This window comes from Tursiops truncatus, chromosome 1, assembly GCF_011762595.2.
Source record: "Tursiops truncatus isolate mTurTru1 chromosome 1, mTurTru1.mat.Y, whole genome shotgun sequence".
Lineage (NCBI taxonomy): Eukaryota > Metazoa > Chordata > Mammalia > Artiodactyla > Delphinidae > Tursiops > Tursiops truncatus.
The window spans coordinates 43,462,609-43,482,651 of record NC_047034.1 but is presented as its reverse complement, the minus strand read 5'-3'; the positions used below and the strand labels follow the sequence as shown (position 1 = coordinate 43,482,651).

Sequence of the window (20,043 nt, the reverse complement as noted above, 5' to 3'; positions counted from 1 at the left end):
TTCTGGCCTTATATTTAGGTCTTTAATCCATTTTGAGCTTATTTTTGTGTATGGTGTTAGGGAGTGATCTAATCTCATACTTTTACATGTACCTGTCCAGTTTTCCCAGCACCACTTATTGAAGAGGCTGTCCTTTCTCCACTGTACATTCCTGCCACCTTTATCAAAGATAAGGTGTCCATATGTGCATGGGTTTATCTCTGGGCTTTCTATCCTGTTCCATTGATCTATCTTTCTGTTTTTGTGCCAGTACCATACCGTCTTGATAACTGTAGCTTTGTAGTATAGTCTGAAGTCAGGGAGCCTGATTCCTCCAGTTCCTTTTTTTGTTCTCAAGATTGCTTTGGCTATTCGGGGTCTTTTGTGTTTCCATACAAATAGTGAAATTTTTTGTTCTAGTTCTGTGAAAAATGCCATTGGTAGTTTGATAGGGATTGCATTGAATCTATAGATTGCTTTGGGTAGTATAGTCATTTTCACAATGTTGATTCTTCCAATCCAAGAACATGGTATATGTCTCCATCTATTTGTATCATCTTTAATTTCTTTCATCAGTGTCTTATAATTTTCTGCATACAGGTCTTTTGTCTCCTTAGGTAGGTTTATTCCTAGATATTTTATTCTTTTTGTTGCCATGGTAAATGGGAGTGTTTTCTTGATTTCACTTTCAGATTTTTCATCATTAGTGTATAGGAATGCATTAATTTTGTATCCTGCTACTTTACCAAATTCATTGATTAACTCTAGTAGTTTTCTGGTAGCATCTTTAGGATTCTCTATGTATAGTATCATGTCATCTGCAAACAGTGACAGCTTTACTTCTTCTTTTCCAATTTGGATTCCTTTTATTTCCTTTTCTTCTCTGATTGCTGTGGCTAAAACTTCCAAAACTATGTTGAATAAGAGTGGTGAGAGTGGGCAGCCTTGTCTTGTTCCTGATCTTAGTGGAAATGCTTTCAGTTTTTCATCATTGAGGATGATGTTGGCTGTGGGATTGTTATATATGGACTTTATTATGTTGAGGAAAGTACCCTCTATGCCTACTTTCTGCAGGGTTTTTATCATAAATGGGTGTTGAATTTTGTTGAAAGCTTTCTCTGCATCTATTGAGTTGATCATATGGTTTTTCTCCTTCAGTTTGTTAATACAGTGTATCACATTGATTGATTTGCATATATTGAAGAATCCTTGCATTCCTGGAATAAACCCCACTTGATCATGGGGTATGATCCTTTTAATGTGCTGTTGGATTCTGTTTGCTAGTATTTTGTTGAGGATTTTTGCATCTATGTTCATCAGTGATATTGGCCTGTAGTTTTCTTTCTTTGTGACATCCTTGGCTGGTTTTGGTATCAAGGTGATGGTGGCCTCATAGAGTGAGTTTGGGAGTGTTCCTCCCTCTGCTATTTTGGAAGAGTTTGAGAAGGATAGGTGTTAGCTCTTCTCTAAATGTTTGATAGAATTCACTTGTGAAGCCATCTGGTCCTGGGCTTTTGTTTGTTGGAAGATTTTTAATCACAGTTTCAATTTCAGTGCTTGTGATTTGTCTGTTCATATTTTCTATTTCTTCCTGATTCAGTCTTGGCAGGTTGTGCATTTCTAAGAATTTGTCCATTTCTTCCAGGTTGTCCATTTTATTGGAATAGAGTTGCTTGTAGTAATCTCTCATGACCTTTTGTATTTCTGCAGTGTCAGTTGTTACTTCTCCTTTTTCATTTCTAATTCTATTGATTTGAATCTTCTCCTTTTTTTCCCTTGATGAGTCTGGCTAATGGTTTATCAATTTTGTTTATCTTCTCAAAGAACCAGCTTTTAGTTTTATTGATTTTTGCTATCGTTTCCTTCATTTCTTTTTCATTTATTTCTGATCTGATTTTTATGATTTCTTTCCTTCTGTTAATTTTGGGTTGTTTTTGTTCTTCTTTCTCTAATTGTTTTAGGTGCAAGGTTAGGTTGTTTATTCGAGATGTTTCCTGTTTCTTAAGGTAGGATTGTATTGCTATAAACTTCCCTCTTAGAACTGCTTTTGCTGCATCCCATAGGTTTTGGGTCGTCATGTCTGTGTTATCATTTGTTTTTGGGTATTTTACATTTCCTCTTTGATTTTTTCAGTAATCACTTCGTTATTAAGTAGTGTATTGTTTAGCCTCCATGTGTTTGTATTTTTTACAGATCTTTTCCTGTAATTGATATCTAATCTCATAGCGTTGTGGTCAGAAAAGATACTTATACAATTTCAATTTTCTTAAATTTACCAAGGCTTGACCTGTGACCCTAGATATGATCTATCCTGGAGAATGTTCCATGAGCAATTGAGAAAAATGTGTGTTCTGTTGTTTTTGGATGGAATGTCCTATAAATATCAATTAAGTCCATCTTGTTTAATGTATCATGTAAAGCTTGTGTTTCCTTATTTATTTTCATTTTGGATGATCTGTCCATTGGTGAAGGTGGGGCATCAAAGTCCCTTACTATGAATGTGTTACTGTCGATTTCCTGTTTTATGGCTGTTAGTATTTGCCTTATGTATTGCGGTGCTCCTATGTTCGATGCATAAATATTTACAATTGCTATAGCTTCTTCTTGGATCAATCCCTTGATCATTATGTAGTGTCCTTCTTTTTCTCTTATAATAGTCCTTATTTTAAAGTCTGTTTTGTCTGATACGAGAATTGCTACTCCAGCTTTCTTTTGGTTTCCATTTGCATGAAATATCTTTTTCCATCCCCTTACTTTCAGTCTGTATGTTTCTCTAGGTCTGAAGTGGGTCTCTTGTAGACAGCAAATATATGGGTCTTGTTTTTTATCCATTCAGCCAATCTGTGTCTTTTGGCGGGAGCATTTAGTCCATTTACATTTAAGGTAATTATCGATATGTATGTTCCTGTTTCCATTTTCTTAATTTTTTTGAGTTCGTTATTGTAGGCCTTTTCCTTCTCTTGTGTTTCTTGCCTAGAAAAGTTCCTTTAGCATTTGTTTTAAGGCTGGTTTGGTGGTGCTGAACTCTCTCAGCTTTTGCTTGTCTGTAAAGGTTTTAATTTCTCCATCAAATCTGAATGAGATCCTTGCTGGGTAGAATAATCTTGGTTGCAGGTTTTTCTCCTTCATCACTTTAAATATGTCCTGCCACTCCCTTCTGGCTTGCAGAGTTTCTGCTGAAAGGTCATCCGTTAACCTTATGGGGATTCCCTTGTGTGTTATTTGTTTTTTTTCCCTTGCTGCTTTTAATATGTTTTCTTTGTATTTAATTTTTGACAGTTTGATTAATATGTGTCTTGGCGTATTTCTCTTTGATTTATCCTGTATGGGACTCTCTGCGCTTCCTGGACTTGATTAACTATTTCCTTTCCCATATTAGGGAAGTTTTCAACTATAATCTCTTCAAATATTTTCTCAGTCCCTTTCTTTTTCTCTTCTTCTTCTGGAACCCCTATAATTCGAATGTTGGTGCGTTTAATGCCTGGGACTGTCCTCAGTTCTTTTCATTCTGTTTTCTTTATTCTGCTCTGCAGTAGTTATTTCCACTATTTTATCTTCCAGGTCACTTATCCGTTCTTCTGCCTCAGTTATTCTGCTGTTGATCCCATCTAGAGTATTTTTAATTTTATTTATTGTGTTGTTCATCATTGCTTGTTTCATCTTTAGTTCTTCTAGGTCCTTGTTAAATGTTTCTTGCATTTTGTCTATTCTATTTCCAAGATTTTGGATCATCTTTACGATCATTATTCTGAATTCTTTTTCAGGTAGACTGCCTATTTCCTCTTCATTTGTTTGGTGGGTTTTTATCTTGCTCCTTCATCTGCTGTGTGTTTTTCTGTCTTCTCATTTTGCTTATCTTACTGTGTTTGGGGTCTCCTTTTTGCAGGCTGCAGGTTCGTAGTTCCCGTTGTTTTTTGTGTCTGTCCCCAGTGGCTAAGCTTGGTTCAGTGGGTTGTGTAGGCTTCCTGGTGGAGGGGACTAGTGCCTCTGTTCTGGTGGATGAGGCTGCATCTTGTCTTTCTGGTGGGCAGGTCCACGTCTGGTGGTGTGTTTTGGGGTGTCTGTGGACTTATTATGATTTTAGGCAGCCTCTCTGATAATGTGTGGGGTTGTGTTCCTGTCTTGCTAGTTGTTTGGCATAGGATGTCCAGCACTATAACTTGCTGGTCGTTGAGTGGAGCTGGGTGCTGGTGTTGAGATGGAGATCTCTGGGAGATTTTCACCATTTGATATTATGTGGAGCTGGGAGGTCTCTTGTCGACCAGTGTCCTGAAGTTGGCTCTCCCACTTCAGAGGAACAGCACTGACTCCTGGCTGCAGCACGAAGAGCCTTTCATCCACATGGCTCAGAATAAAATGGAGAAAAAGTAGAAAGAACGAATTAGTAGAAGTAGAAAGAAAGAAAGGAGGGAAGGAGGGAGGAAGAAAGGAAGGAGGGAAGGAAGGAAAGAAAGAAGATAAAGTAAAATAAAATAAAGTTATTAAAATAAAAAATAATTATTAAGAAAAAAAATTCAAAACAAAATGGTCGGACAGAACCCTAGGACAAATGGTGGAAGCAAAGCTATACCGACAGAATCTCACACAGAAGCATACAGATAACACACTCACAAAAAGAGGAAAAGGGGAAAAAATCATAAATCTTGCTCCCGAAGTCCACCTCCTCAATTTGGGATGATTCGTTGTGTATTCATGTATTCCACAGATGCAGGGTACATCAAGTTGATTGTGGAGCTTTAATCCGCTGCTTTTGAGGCTGCTGGGAGAGATTTCCCTTTCTCTTCTTTGTTCTCACAGCCCACAGGGGCTCAGCTTTGGACTTGGCCCTGCCTCTGCGTGTATGTCACAGGAGGGCGTCTGTTCTTCGCTCAAACAGGACGGGGTTAAAGGAGCCGCTGATTCGGGAGCTCTGGCTCTCTCAGTCCGGGGTAGGCAGGGGCACAGAGTGCGGGGCGGGCCTGCGGCGGTAGAGCCCGGCGTGACGTTGCACCAGCCTGAGGCGCGCCGTGCGTTCTCCCGGGGAAGTTGTCCCTGGATCCCGGGACCCTGGCAGTGGCGGGCTGCACAGGCTCCCCGGAAGGGGGGTGTGGATAGTGACCTGTGCTCGCACATGGGCTTCTTGGTGGCGGCAGCAGCAGCCTTAGCGTCTCATGCCCGTCTCTGGGGTTCATGCTTTTAGCCGCGGCTGGCACCCGTCTCTGGAGCTCCTTTAAGCAGCGCTCGACCCTCCCCTCGCGCACCAGGAAGCAAAGAGGTAAGAAGAAGTCTCTTGCCTCTTCGGCAGGTCCAGACTTTATACCGGACTCCCTCCCGGCTAGTCGTGGTGCACTAACCCCCTGCAGGCTGTGTTCACGCCGCCAACCCCGGTCTTCTCCCTGCGCTCCGAATGAAGCCTGAGCCTCAGCTCCTAGCCCCCGCCTGCCCCTGTGGGTGAGCAGACAAGCATCTCGGGCTGGTGAGTGCCGGTCGGCACCGATCCTCTGTGTGTGAATCTACCCGCTTTGCCCTCTGCACCCCTGTTGCTGCGCTCTGCTCCGCGGCCTCGAAGCTTCCCCCCTCCGCCACCAGCAGTCTCCGCCCGTGAAGGGGCTTCCTAGTGTGTGGAAACCTTTCCTCCTTCACAGCTCCCTCCCACTGGTGCAGGTCCAGTCCCTATTCTTTTGTCTCTGTTTATTCTTTTTTCTTTTGCCCTACCCAGGTATGTGGGGAGTTTCTTGCCTTTTGGGAGGTCTGAGGTCTTCTGCCAGCGTTCAGTAGGTGTTCTGTAGGAGTTGTTCCACGTGTAGATGTATTTCTGGTGTATCTCCAAGCTTCTTTAGAATCTTAATAAGGTAGGGTATTTCTAGGGGGCATCAGAATGTGAGATAGTGCTGCTGGGAAATCAGAAATATAAAGGTGACAAAACTATTACAAAATCACTGCACAAAGGAATAATGAGTTTTATGGCAAATAGCATTTTTTTAACATCTTTATTGGACTATAATTGCTTTACAATGGTGTGTTAGTTTCTGCTTTATAACAAAGTGAATCAGTTATACATATACATATGATCCCATATCTCTTCCCTCTTGTGTCTCCCTCCCTCCCATCCTCCCTATCCCACCCCTCTAGGTGGTCACAAAGCACCGAGCTGATCTCCCTGTGCTATGTGGCTGCTTCCCACTGGCTATCTATTTTACATTTGGTAGTGTATATATGTCCATGCCACTCTCTCACTTTGTCCCAGCTTACCCATCTCCCTCCCCATATCCTCAAGTCCATTCTCTTGTAGGTCTGTGTCTTTATTCCCGTCTTACCCCTAGGTTCTTCATGACCTTTTTTTTTTCTTAGATTCCATATATATGTGTTAGCATACGGTATTTGTTTTTCTCTTTCTGACTTACTTCACTCTGTATGACAGACTCTAGGTCCATCCACCTCAGTACAAATAACTCAATTTCGTTTCTTTTTATGGCAGAGTAATATTCCATTGTATATATGTGCCACATCTTCTTTATCCATTCATCTGTCGATGGACACTTAGGTTGCTTCCATGTCCTGGCTATTGTAAATAGAGCTGCAATGAACAGCAAATAGCATATTTTTTGTGAGCACTATCAAATTCTAGATAAGTAAGGAAGAGGGCAGTTAGGAATAAGCTTCTAGCCTTTTCCCTATTCCAGCCATTCCTTGCCACAAGCCTCTAACCTGAGGCAGAAGTACATACATTTAAAGTAAGGTCCATATTTCTGCTTCTTCACCACAGAGCACAGATTAGAAATCCTTAGAAGGTCACGAAGTTTACTTCTCAGTTCTTGAATTTTGATTTGGTTCTTTTTAAAAACTTCTGAACCATTTTTTATTCCTTGGCTATTTGGGGTCTTTTGTGTTTCCATACAAATAGTGAAATTTTTTGTTCTAGTTCTGTGAAAAATGCCAGTGGTAGTTTGATAGGGATTGCATTGAATCTGTAGATTGCCTTGGGTAGTATAGTCATTTTCACCATGTCGATTCTTCCAATCCAAGAACATGGTATACCTCTCCGTCTGTTTGTATCATCTTTAATTTCTTTCATCAGTGTCTTATAGTTTTCTGTATACAGGTCTTTTGTCTCTTTAGATTGGTTTATTCCTAGGTAGTTTATTCGTTGTTGCAGTGGTAAATGGGAATGTTCCCTTAATTTGTCTTTCAGATTTTTCATGATTAGTGTCATTAGTGTCTAGGAATGCAAGAGATTTCTGTGCATTAATTTTGTATCCTGCTACTTTACCAAATTCATTGATTACCTCTAGTAGTTTTCTGGTAGCATCTTTATGATTCTCTGTGTATAGTATCAAGTCATCTGCAAACAGTGACAGCGTTATTTTGTCTTTTCTGATTTGGATTCCTTTTATATTTTTCTCTTCTCTGATTGCTGTGGCTAAAAATTCTAAAAGTATGTTAAACAATAGTGGTGAGATTGGACAACTTTGGTTTGTTGCTCATCTTAGAGGAAATGGTTTCAGTTTTTCTCCATTGAGAATGACGTTGGCTGTGGTTTTGTCATATACGGCCTTTATTATGTTGAGGTAAGTTCCCTCTATGTCTACTTTCTAGAGAGTTTTTGTCATAAATGCGTGTTGAATTCTGTCGAAAGCTTTCTCTGCATCTATTGAGATGATCATATGGTTTTTCTCCTTCAAATTGTTAATATGGTTTATCACATTGATTGATTTGTGTATATTAAAGAATCCTTGCATTCCTGGGATAAACCCCACTTGGTCATGGTATATGATCCTTTTAATGTGCTGTTGGATTCTGTTTGCCAGTATTTTGTTGAGGATTTTTGCATCTATGTTCATCAGTGATATTGGCCTGTATTTTTCTTTCTTTGTGACATCTTTGTCTGGTTTTGGTGTCAGGGTGACGGTGGCCTAGTAGAATGAGTTTGGGAGTGTTCCTCCCTCTGCTATATTTTAGAAGAGTTTGAGAATGATAGGTGTTAGCTCTTCTCTAAATGTTTGATAAAATTTGCCTCTGGAGCCATCTGGTCCTGGGCTTTTGTTTGTTGGAAGATTTTTAATCACAGTCTCAATTTCAGTGCTTGTGATTGGTCTGTTTATATTTTCTGTTTCCTCCTGGTTCAGTCTCGGAAGGTTGTGCATTTCTAAGAACTTGTCCATTTCTTCCAGGTTGTCCATTTTATTGGCATAGAGTTGCTTGTAGTAATCTCTCATGATCCTTTGTATTTCTGCAGTGTCAGTTGTTACTTCTCCTCTTTCATTTCTAATTCTATTCATTTGAGTCTTCTCCCTTTTTTTCTTGATGAGTCTAGTTAATGGTCTATCAATTCTGTTTATCTTCTCAAAGAACCAGCTTTTGATTTTATTGATCTTTGCTATTGTTTCCTTCATTTCTTTTTCATTTATTTCTGATGTGATTTTTATGATTTCTTTCCTTCTGTTAATTTTGGGTTGTTTTTGTTCTTCTTTCTCTAATTGTTTTAGGTGTAAGGTTATATTCTTTATTTGAGATGTTTTTTGTTTCTTAAGGTAGGATTGTATTGCTATAAACTTCCCTCTTAGAACTGCTTTTGCTGCATCCCATAGGTTTTGGGTCGTGTGTTTTCATTGTCATTTATTTCTAGGTGTTTTTTGATTTCCTCTTTGATTTCTTCAGTAATCACTTCGTTATTTAGTAGTGTATTGTTTAGCCTCCATGTGTTTGTATTTTTTACATATTTTTCCTGTAATTGATATCTAGTCTTGTAGTGTGGTGGTCAGAAAAGATACTTGATACAATTTCAATTTTCTTAAATTTGCTAAGGCTTGATTTGTGACTCAAAATATGATCTATCCTGGAGAATGTTCCATGAGCACTTAAGAAGAAAGTGTAATCTGCTGTTTTTGTATGGAATGTCCTGTAAATATTAATTAAGTCCATCTTGTTTAATGTATCATGTAAAGCTTGTGTTTCCTTATTTATTTTCATTTTGGATGATCTGTCCATCGGTGAAAGTGGGGTGTTAAAGTTCCCTACTATGATTGTGTTACTGTCGATTTCCCCTTTTATGGCTGTTAGCATTTGCCTTATGTATTGAGGTGCTCCTATGTTGGGTGCATAAATATTTACAATTGTTATATCTTCTTCTTGGATTGATCCCTTGATCATTATGTAGTGTCCTTCTTTTTCTCTTGTAATAGTCTTTGTTTTAAAGTCTATTTTGTCAGATATGAGAATTGCTACTCCAGCTTTCTTTTAATTTCCATTTGCATGGAATATCTTTTTCTATCCCATCACTTTCAGTCTGTATGTTTCCCTAGGTCTGAAGTGGGTCTCTTGTAGACAGCATATATATAGGTCTTGTTTTTGTATACATTCAGCCAGTCTATGTCTTTGGGTTGGAGCATTTAATCGATTTACATTTATGGTTATTATCGATATGTATGTTCCTATTACCATTTTCTTAATTGTTTTGCATTTTTATTGTAGGTCTTTTCCTTCTCTTGTGTTTCCTGCCTAGAGAAATTCCTTTAGCATTTGTTTTAAGGCTGGTTTGGTGGTGCTGAAATCTCTTTGCTTTTGCTTGTCTGTAAATGTTTTAATTTCTCTGTCGAATCTGAAGGAGATCCTTGCTGGGTAGAGTAATCTTGGTTGTAGGTTTTTCCCTTTCATCATTTTAAATATATTGTGCCACTCCCTTCTGGCTTGCAGAGTTTCTGCTGAAAGATCAGCTGTTAACCTTTGGGGATTCCCTTGTATGTTTTTTGTTGTTTTTCCTGCTTTTAATGTTTTTTCTTTTTACTTTATTTTTGATAGTTTGATCAATACGTGTCTTGGCATGTTTCACCTTGGATTTATCCTGCGTGGGAATCTCTGCGTTTCCTGTACTCGATTGACTATTTCCTTTCCCATATTAGGGAAGTTTTCAACTCTGATCTCTTCAAATATTTTCTCAGTCCCTTTCTTTTTCTCTTATTTTTCTGGGACCCCTATAATTCGAATGTTGGTGCATTTAATATTGTCCGTCAGGCCTCTGAGACTGTCTTCAATTCTTTTCATTCTTTTTTTTTATTCTGCTCTGCCATAGTTATTTCCACTATTTTATCTTCCAGGTCCCTTATCCATTCTTCTGCCTCAGTTATTTTGCTATTGATTCCTTCTAGAGAATTTTTAATTTCATTTATTTTGTTGTTCATCATTGTTTGTTTGCTCTTTAGCTCTTCTAGGTCCTTGTTATACATTACTTGTGCTTTCTCCATTCTATTTCCAAGATTTTGGATCATCTTTACTGTCATTACTCTGAATCCTTTTTCAGGTAGACTGCCTATTTCCTCTTCATTTGTCTGGTCTGATGGGTTTTTACCTTGCTCCTTCATCTGCTGTGTGTTTCTCTGTCTTCTCATTTTGCTTAACTTACTGTTTTTAGGGTCTCATTTTCACAGGCTGCAGGTTCATAGTTCTCAAGTTTTTGGTGTCTGCCCTCAGTGACTAAGGTTGGTTCAATGGGTTGTGTAGGCTTCCTGGTGGGGGGGATTGGTGCCTGTGGTCTGGTGGGTAAGGCTGCATCTTGTCTTTCTGGTAGCAGGACCCCATCCGGTGGTGTGTTTTGCGGTGTCTGTGAGCTTATTATGATTTTAGCAGCCTCTCTTCTAATGGGTGGGGTTGTGTTCCTGTCTTGCTAGTTGTTTAGCTTAGGATGTCCAGCACTGTAGCTTGCTGGTCATTGAGTGGAGCTGTGTCTTAGCGTTGAAATGGAGATCTCTGGGAGAACTTTTGTCATTTGATATTACATGGAGCCAGGTGGTCTCTGGTGGTCCAATGTCCTTAACTCAGCTCTCCCACCTGAGAGGCACAGGCCTCTAACCCAGCCAGAACTCCAATACCCTGTCAGCCACACGGCTCAGAAGAAAAGGGAGAAAGAAAGAAAGAATAAAATAAATTTATTAAAATAAAAGAATTATTAAAAAGTAGAAAAATTAAAAGGTAATAAATAAGGAAAGAAAAAAATAAATAAAAATGGACAGACAGAACCGTAGGACAAATGGTAAAAGAAAAGCTATACAGAGTAAATCACAGAAAGAAGCATACACACTCACAGAAAGAGAAAAAGGAAAAAAATATCTGTATCTATATCTATATATATAAAAAGGAAGAGAGCAACCAAATTAATAACCAAAGATACCAATGATAATAAACTCTAAATACTCAACTAAGATAAACATAAAACCAGGAACAAATTAGATGCAGAAAGCAAACCTGAAGTCTACAGTTGCTCCCAAAGTCCACTGCCTCACATTTGGGATGATTCATTGTCTATTCAGGTATTCCAGTGATACAGGTATATCAAGTTGATTGTGAAGATTTAATCCACTGCTCCGGAGGCTACTGGGAGGAATTTCCCTTTCTCTTCTTTGTTTGTACAGCTCCTTGGCCTCTGCTTTGGATTTGGACTCACCTCTGCGTATAGGTCGCCGGAGGGCATCTGTTTTTCACTCAGAGAGGACGGGGATAAAGGAGAAGCTGATTCAGGGGTTCTGGCTTACTCAGGCCAGGGGGAAGGAGCGGTACAGAATGTGGGGTGAGCCTGCAGTGGCAGAGGCCAACATGACGTTGCAACTGCCTGATGTGTGCCATGTGTTCTTCTGGGGAAGTGGTCGCTGGATCACGGTACCCTGGCAGTGGTGGGCTGCACGGGCTTCTGGGAGGGGAGGTGTGGATAGTGACCCGTGCTTGTACACAAGCTTCTTGGTGGCTGTAGCAGCAGCCTTAGCATTTCATGCCTATCTCCCGTGTCCACACTGATAGCCACAGCTCACACCCATCTCTGGAGCTTGTTTAGGCAGTGCTCTGATTCCCCTCTCCTTGCGCACCCCGAAACAATGGTCTCTTGCCTTTTAGGCAATTCCAGACTTTTTCCCAGACTCCCTCCCTGCTAGCTGTTGCACACTAGCCCCCTTCAGGCTGTGTTCATGCAGCCAACCCCAGTCCTCTCCCTGGGATCTGACCTCCGAAGCCCGAGCCTCAGCTCCCAGCCCCCGCGCGCCCCGGCGGGTGAGCAGACAAGCCTCTCGGACTGGTGAGTGCTGGTCAGCACAGATCCTCTGTGCGGGAATGTCTCCACTTTGCCCTGTGCACCCCTATTGCTGCGCTGTCCTCCATGGCTCTGAAGCTTCCCCCGCCCCCCGCCGCCCCCCATCTCCACTAGTGAAGGGACTTCCTAGTATGTGGAAACTTTTCCTCCTTCACAGCTTCCTCCCACTGGTGCAGGTCCCATCTCTATTCTTTTGTCCCTTTTTTCTTTTTTCTTTTGCCCTACCCAGGTATGTGGGGAGTTTCTTTCCTTTTGGGAAGTCTGAGGTCTTCTGCCCGTGTTCAGTAGGTGTTCTGTAGGAGTTGTTCCGCATGTAGATATATTTCTGATGTATTTGTGGGGAGGAAGGTGATCTCCACATCTTACTCTTCCACCATCTTGAAGGTCTCCTCTAGAGAGACTTTAGATCAACTACAGATATAATGCACTAGATTGTAAATATCTGTATAACTTTAATAAATGGAAATAGCCTTTTTTGCTATTAGGTATTGATGTTGATATTATTATTCTCTATAAGTAAAGGAATATAGAAAGAGTAAAGACATTGGGGACAGGAAGACTGGATTCTAATTCAGTTTTAACTTTTACTGTCTGTGAGATACTGGGAAATTACTTAACCTCTCACTTTACTCATCTATAAGTACATATAATAACATCTATTTTATAGGGTTGTTGTGAAAATGAGAATTTGCATCTATTAGAATGTGTAACAGATGGTTCATACTCAATGAATCCTTCTAATAAAAATTTCATCTTTCTGTACCTGTTATTAATAAACATTTGACATATGAATACATTTGTAACAGTTTCAAAAAATGTTAAATAATAGATGAGAATTGCTAATCATTTTTATCCTACGAGGGAGTTTTTCGGCATTTGAAAACCCATGTGGTATTAAATTTCTAGGATATGGAAAAATAGCATAGATGATTTGGGGAGTATGTACTATTATATATGATAATTATTGAAAAGTTCTCTTTAGTGGGGAAAGCTAATCCCTAAATTGGATTTTCAAGAACATTTGCTTATTCTGTTTCAGGCTCAGATATCATTTGTCTCTCTCTCTCTCTTTTTTTTTTTTTTTTTTTAATGTGGATGTCTAGTTTTTCCAGCACCATTTGATGAAAAGGCTATCTTTTTTCCATCGTATTGCCTTTGCTCCTTTGTAAAAGATCAGTTGACTATATGTGTGTTGGTCTATTTTGGGGCTTTCTATTCTGTTCCATTGATCTAGTTGTTTATTCTTTCATCAATGCCATACTGTTTTGATTACTGTAGCATTATAGTAAGTCTCGATGTCAGGTAGCATCAGTCCTACAAGTGTATTCTTCTCCTTCAACATTATGTTGGTTATTCTGGAGTCTTTTGTCTTTCCATATAAACTTTAGAGTCAGTTTGTTGATATCTACAAAATAACTTGCTGAGATTTTGATTGGGATGGCCTTGAATCTATAGATCAATTTGGAGAGAACTGATATCTTGACAATATTCAGTCTTCTATCCATGAACATGGAATATTTCTCTTTTTATTTAGCTCTTGATTGCTTTCCTTTATCAGAGTTTTGTAGTTTTCCTTATATAGGCCTTGTACATTTTTTTTAGATTTATACCTAAGTTTTTCTTTTTTTGTGTGTGTGGGCAATGCTAATGTAAATGGTATTGTGTTTTAATTTCAAATTCCACCTGTTCATTGTTGGTATATAGGAAAAAGATTGAATTTTGCATATTAAACTTATAACCTACAACCTTGCTATAATCACTTCTAATTCCAGGAGTTTTAAAAATCAATTCACTTGGGTTTTCTACATAGTCAATCATGTCATCTGTGAACAGAGACAGTTTTATTTCTTCCTTCACTATCCATACATCTTATATTTCCCTTTCTTGTCTTATTGCATTAGCTAGGACATCCAGTACAATGTTGAAAGAAGTGGTAAGAGGGGGCATCCTTGTCTTGATCTTTTCAGGAAAACTTCTAGTTTCACACCATTAACTATGATATTGGCTGTAGGATTTTTATAGGTGTTCCTTATCCAGTTGAAAAAATTTCCATCTATTTTTAGGTTGCTGAGAGTTTTCATCATGAATAGGTATTGAATTTTGTCAAATACTTTTTTGTGTCTATTGATATGATCATGTGATTTTTCTTCTTTAGACTGTTAATGTGATGGATTACAATAATTACTTTTCAAATGCTGAACCAGTCTTCCATACCTGGGATAAATACCATGTGGTTGTGGTTACAATTCCTTTTATACATTTTTGGGTTTTATTTGCTAATAGTTTGTTGAGAATTTTTATATCTTTCTTTATGAGAGACATTGGTCTGAAGTTTTCTTTTCTTGCAGTGCCTCTGTATGGTTTTGTTATCAGGATAAACCTGGCTTCATAGAATGAGTTAGGAACTATTCTCTCTACTTCTATCTTCTGGAAGAGATTGGAGAACATTGGTATAATTTCTTCCTTAAGCGTTTGGTAGAATTTACCAGTGAATCCATCTGGGCCTGGTGTTTTCTGTTTTGAAAAGTTAAACTTTGACTCAATTTCTTTATAAACATAGGCCTATTAAGATTGTCTATTTCTACTTGTGTGAATTTTGGCAGATTTTGTCTTTCAAGGAATTGGTCCATTTCATCTAGGTTTTGAAATTGCGGGCTTAGAATTGTTCATAGTGTTCCTTTATTATTCTTTTAATGTCCATATGATCTGTAATGAACTTCCTTCATTCAATTATGATATTTATAATTTGTGTTCTCTCTGTTTTTTTCTTATTTAGCCTTGCTAAAGGTTTATCAATTTTATCGATCTTTTCAAATTTTGATTTCATTGATTTTCTCTATTGATTTGCCATTTTTAATTTTATTCACTCCTCCAGTTCTTACAATTTTTCTTCTGCTTACTTGGGATTTAATTTGCCCTTCTTTTTCTAGTTTCCTGAAGTAGACACTTAGATGATTGATTTTAGGTCTTTCATATATATGTATGTATATATGTATACACACACACACACACACACACACACATATATGTTTCAGTGCTGTAAATTTCCCTCTAAGCACTACTTTCACTGCATCCCGCTAAACTTTGATAAGTTGTCGTTGCATTTTCATTTAGTTCCAAATATTTAAAAATTTCTCTTGAGACTTCTTGTTTGACATTTATGTTATTTAGTAGTTGTTTAATCTGCAAGTACTTTGTGATTTTTTTAGCTATTATTCTGTTACTGATTTTTAGTTTAATTCCATTGTGAGAGTAGACATTGAAGTTTTGTTCCATGTTAGCTTAAGAATAATATGTATTCTGCTGCTGTTGGGTGAAGTAGTCTGTAAGTGTTAATTATATCTAGTTGACTGATGGTGCTGTTGAGTTCAACTCTGTCCTTACTGATTTTCTGCCTACTGCATCTGTTCATTTCTGATAGAGGGGTGTTGAAGTTTCTAATTATGATAGTGGATTCTCTCTCTTTTTTTATTTGGCTACAGCGCGGCATGCAGGATCTTAGTTCCCCAGCCAAGAATGAACCTGTACCCCCTGCAGTGGAAGCATGGAGTTCTAATCACTGGACCGCCAGGGAATTCTCTGGATTCTCTCTCTCTTTCTCTGTTTTTTTTTTTTTTTTTTTGGTGGGAGGAGTGCATGTGATTTTTGGTTGTAGTATAAGGCAATATGCCTTTTTTTAAGCACTCATTTTTTTATGATTGATAATTTCATGTATGTAGAATAAAACTTTGGCAATTCAGAGCCCTTCTGAAAATAGAAGGCATTTCTCTTTGACTTTAATAAAAATTACCTTGAAAGATTTTATATGCTTCTCTGCCTTTTTAAACAAGGTATGCTCATTATTCATGACTTCACCTCTTCTTGATGCTGTGTTATAAATCTGGACATATATTACTCTGTTGATAGAGTGATATCTTCAGAAACTGTTGAATGCTGTATAACTTTTGCTCCTATATCCCACTATTGCTGGTCCTTATGAGTCCACTTTTATAATTTTTTTCTGCCTCCTTACTTTTAGACTCACTTCTCAGTATTGTCAGTATCTTAGCTTCTTTTTAATTAGTTATGGACTTTTTTTTTTTTTTTTTGCGGTACGCGGGCGTCTCACTGTTGTGGCCTCTCCCGTTGCGGAGCACAGGCTCCGGATGCGCAGGCTCAGCGGCCATGGCTCACGGGCCCAGCCGCTCCACGGCATGTGGGATCTTCCCGGACCGGGGCACGAACCCGTGTCCCCTGCATCTGCAGGCAGACTCTCAACCACTGCGCCACCAGGGTAACCCAGTTATGGACGTTTTAACAAGTTAAGCAAGTCTATTAAAATTATGAAAGGTAGGAGTAACTTATAAATGTGGGCCTCTCCTAAGATTAAACAAAAATGCTTGAGCTTTAGATAAAGATTTTGTAATCGTTTCAGTTGCTCAGAGAACTTTGTGAGTTTCTGCTTTCCCATTCTGTTTTGGTGAGTAGAATCATTTGAGAACTAATATCCAGTTACGTGAAGTGTTTAATAAAGTCTTCTACCTGTTAATACTTCTTATGTGCATGCAAGCTATTAGGCTAATAGAAACTTTTAACATTGTCACATATGGTTTTAACAAATAAATTAAAATTAATATAAGTAGCTTGCTGGTTATTGCTTTGGATCCAAAGGATTTTGAAAACTGCTCTGGAAATGTTATACCAAAAAAAGACTTTCATTGAACAGTAACAATAAAAACAAACACATTTAGATAATGCAAACATCTTGCTCCGACTTCACCTTTCTAAGGCAGGTCTTGCTTATCACCTAGTACAAAGCCTGATTGTGCGCCTAGAAAGCCTGCAGTCCTGATTTACATTTTTCCCAAGGGCTTGGTAAACCCTGTAAAGCAGGGACTGCAAAGAAGTCCTAACAGTCAAGCTGCAGTGACATTTTAAAGCATGATATAAACTTCTCAATCATTCTGTGCCAGAGAGAGGAAAGGATCAAAAAAGGAAAAGCCTCATGATCAAAGAATGTTTCTGGTATGCATGTTACTTCCTTTCAACTGGAGTATTTTCAATTAGTCTCAAGGAAACAATGAAAACAATTTACCTGGATCCTATATTACAGGCTTATTTTAAATTCATTATGAATTTTTTTTCCAGGTGGAGCACCATTATTCCCACAAGTTCACAGTAGTGGTGTTACGTGCCACAAAAGTAACAAAGGGGGCCTTCGGTGACATGCGTAAGTGCCCTTATTTGCTTTTCTGTTGAAAATACGTAATTATGATTCACTCTTCAGTTGCCTGAGTTCCTTGACAAACCTGGGGCTGTCCCTTTTTCAGATGTGATAATCTTTGTCTACATCTTTGAATGATAACATTTTGAATGGTTCTCTGATGCTCTTTTATCTGTCAGAATAGTGTTTTACCTTGACTTTACATTAATTGGGAGTACTTGGGATCAGATAAAATGACTGTCCTAGGACAGAGTTTTGGATTTCAAAGACATTTCCATTCTATTTTGGAAAGATGGCCGAGTTAAGACTTTAAACTAGCTGCCTCTGTGAGGTATTGTGCCTTTGGATTTTTTAAAAATGCAGTTTAATTCTTATGCCTTTAAGTATGTTCATTATGTGTGCAAATAGCTATAGAAACTGGTGTGGGACAGCTTGAAATGATATGAACCAAAGCCTGAGGATAATGTTGAATTAATTTGGTGGCAGTATCCTTCCACGTTTTAAAATGCAGTTTTCCTGGTTAATCTTACCATGCAAATGACTAGGGGTCGTGGAGCTGGGAATACAAAGAAGGATGGATAAGTATTGTGATAACGCATTGGGTAAAGTTGTAGATTATTGCTAAAATATGGGAATGGCCATTTACCCCTCAGGACGGGTTTGGGGGAAAGAATGGAGATTGCAATTTACCAGTCTGGGGAACAGGGAAGTCTTTCTGGCTGAAATGGCATTTACACTGGTTCTTGAAGGAAGAAAATCTTAGTGCTGAGAGCAGGGAGAATCCCAGGCAGAGAAAACAGCATGTTCAAAGGCGAGCGAAGGGCAGATTGCTTGTGAGGTCCCAAACTGTTAGAGACACACAGCAAAGGTGAAAGAGGACAGGCACTCATACAACAAGACTGAGATTTTATCAGAAATGCAGTGGGAAGAATTTGATGGCATTTGAGTCACAAGTCACAGGATTGGCTCTTTATTTAAAAAAATATTTGTTCTGGCCATAGTATGTTAAATATATTGGAGGTGACTATAGAGTATGCTTTTTATATTTAAGAATAGGAGGGAAAGCAGAAACTAACACACCATTGTAGAGCAATTATACTCCAATAAAGATGTTAAAAAAAAAAGAATAGGAGGGACTTGAGCTTGTTGAAATCGCAATTAAAATGGGCCCATAGAGAGAGGTTAAATATTAAGGAATGAAGAATTTGGGCTCTGGGCTCAAGCCTTCAGTGAATGAAGGGTGTCCAGGAAGTTGGTAAAAGTTGGAAGGAGGGGGCCGGGAGGTGGAATCTAATGGTAAGAGTTTTTGATTAGCAGTGCTTCTCAGGAGAGGTGACGGGAGCAAGGACAATTTCTTCACATCTAGTCTGGACCAGGGGTTTATTTTCTAAATTTTATCTCATACATCAATCTACCCCATTTAATCACTCCTTTGCCAAAGATTTTCTTAAGTTATTCTTTTGCTTTTTATAATTCTTTGCATTTTCATCAATTAAACGAGAGTTCACTGGAGAAAGGCTCCTGTGAAAGAGAAGCCAGGGACTTCCCTGGTGGCACAGTGGTTAAGAATCCGCCTGCCAATGCAGGGGACACGGGTTCAAGCCCTGGTCTGGGAAGATCCCATATGCCGCGGAGCAACTAAGCCCGTGCACCCCAACTACTGAGCCTGCGCTCTAGAGCCTGTGAGCCACAACTACTGAGCCCATGTGCCACAATTACTGAAACCCACGCACCTAGAGCCTATGCTCTGCAACAAGAGAAGCTGCCGCAATGAGAAGCCCGCGGACCGCAACGAAGAGTAGCCCCTGCTTGCCGCAACTAGAGAAAGCCTGCACACAGCAACGAAGACCCAACGCAGCCAAAAATAAATAAATAAAATAAATAAATTTATTTTTTAGAAAAAAGAAAAAAGAGAATCCAAATTGGAAGCCATACACTACCAAATGTAAAATAGATAGCTAGTGGGAAGCAGCCGCATAGCACAGGGAGATCAGCTTGGTGCTTTGTGACCACCTAGAGGGGTGGGATACGGAGGGTGGGAGGGAGATGCAAGAGGGAGGGGATGTGGGGATATATGTATACATATAGCTGATTCACTTTGTAATAAAGCAGAAACTAACACAATATTATAAAGCAATTATACTCCAATAAAGATGTTAAAAAAAAGATTAAAAAAAAAATGGTACCCCCCATGACCTTGAGAAAAGCACATGCCTTAAAACTCTAGAGGTTGTACCGTTAGTAAAGCCATTCATAATTCAACTAAAGGCTGTGTCAGTGATTCGCCAACCATGCAAGTTACTGACCTTTGACTATCAGTGCAGAGCTCTGTCTTAGAGAGAGAATGGTTTTTACCATGCTTGAGATGAGTCCTATAACAAGTCAAATTCTACTCTGAGTCACCTTCAACTGGTCTGGATCTGATTTCTTAGCTACTTTCCCCATAGGCCCCAGGCACTTTGCCTGTGCTTATTTATTGTAATTAGGACAAGGAAGAGAGTAATGCTGCAAGTGTCATTTTAAATCTATTTGAGTTGATATTGATAATATTACTTAAAAATGAACATGAGATATTAATTCATCTAATGAAATAGGGAACAGGTACGTTTTAGATCCCCACAGTGTACACAACACAGGTTGGACCCTTGATTTCCAAAAAGCTTTCTTTTTATGTTTTTAATTTTTATTCTTTTGGCTACACCTCACAGCTTGTGGGATCTTAATTCCCAGACCAGGGATTGAACCCTGGCCCTGGCAGCGAGAGCACGGAGTCCTAACCACTGGACTGCCAGGGAATTCCCGAAAGCTT

The 20,043-nt window shown here is 38.9% G+C and overlaps 1 protein-coding gene and 1 long non-coding RNA gene across 9 annotated transcripts in view; both read left to right on the top strand.

The window, feature by feature from the left end:
• Nucleotides 1-20,043, top strand: part of PLA2G4A (phospholipase A2 group IVA) — a 189,354-nt gene that overhangs the window by 58,388 nt on the left and 110,923 nt on the right. For all 8 annotated transcript variants that reach the window (XR_004525901.2, XR_012331125.1, XM_019918613.3 and 5 more), the window contains exon 3: nt 17,159-17,240. Coding sequence is in view for 6 of the 8 variants with exons in the window: in XM_019918613.3 (XP_019774172.1) it covers nt 17,159-17,240 (82 nt within the window). In the remaining 2 variants the exon portion in view is untranslated. The remainder of the gene's footprint in view (nt 1-17,158; nt 17,241-20,043) is intronic.
• LOC141278399 (uncharacterized) lies at nt 4,421-15,831 on the top strand. Its single transcript, XR_012331126.1, has 2 exons — nt 4,421-5,233; nt 15,514-15,831. It is a non-coding gene; the product is annotated as an uncharacterized lncRNA (long non-coding RNA).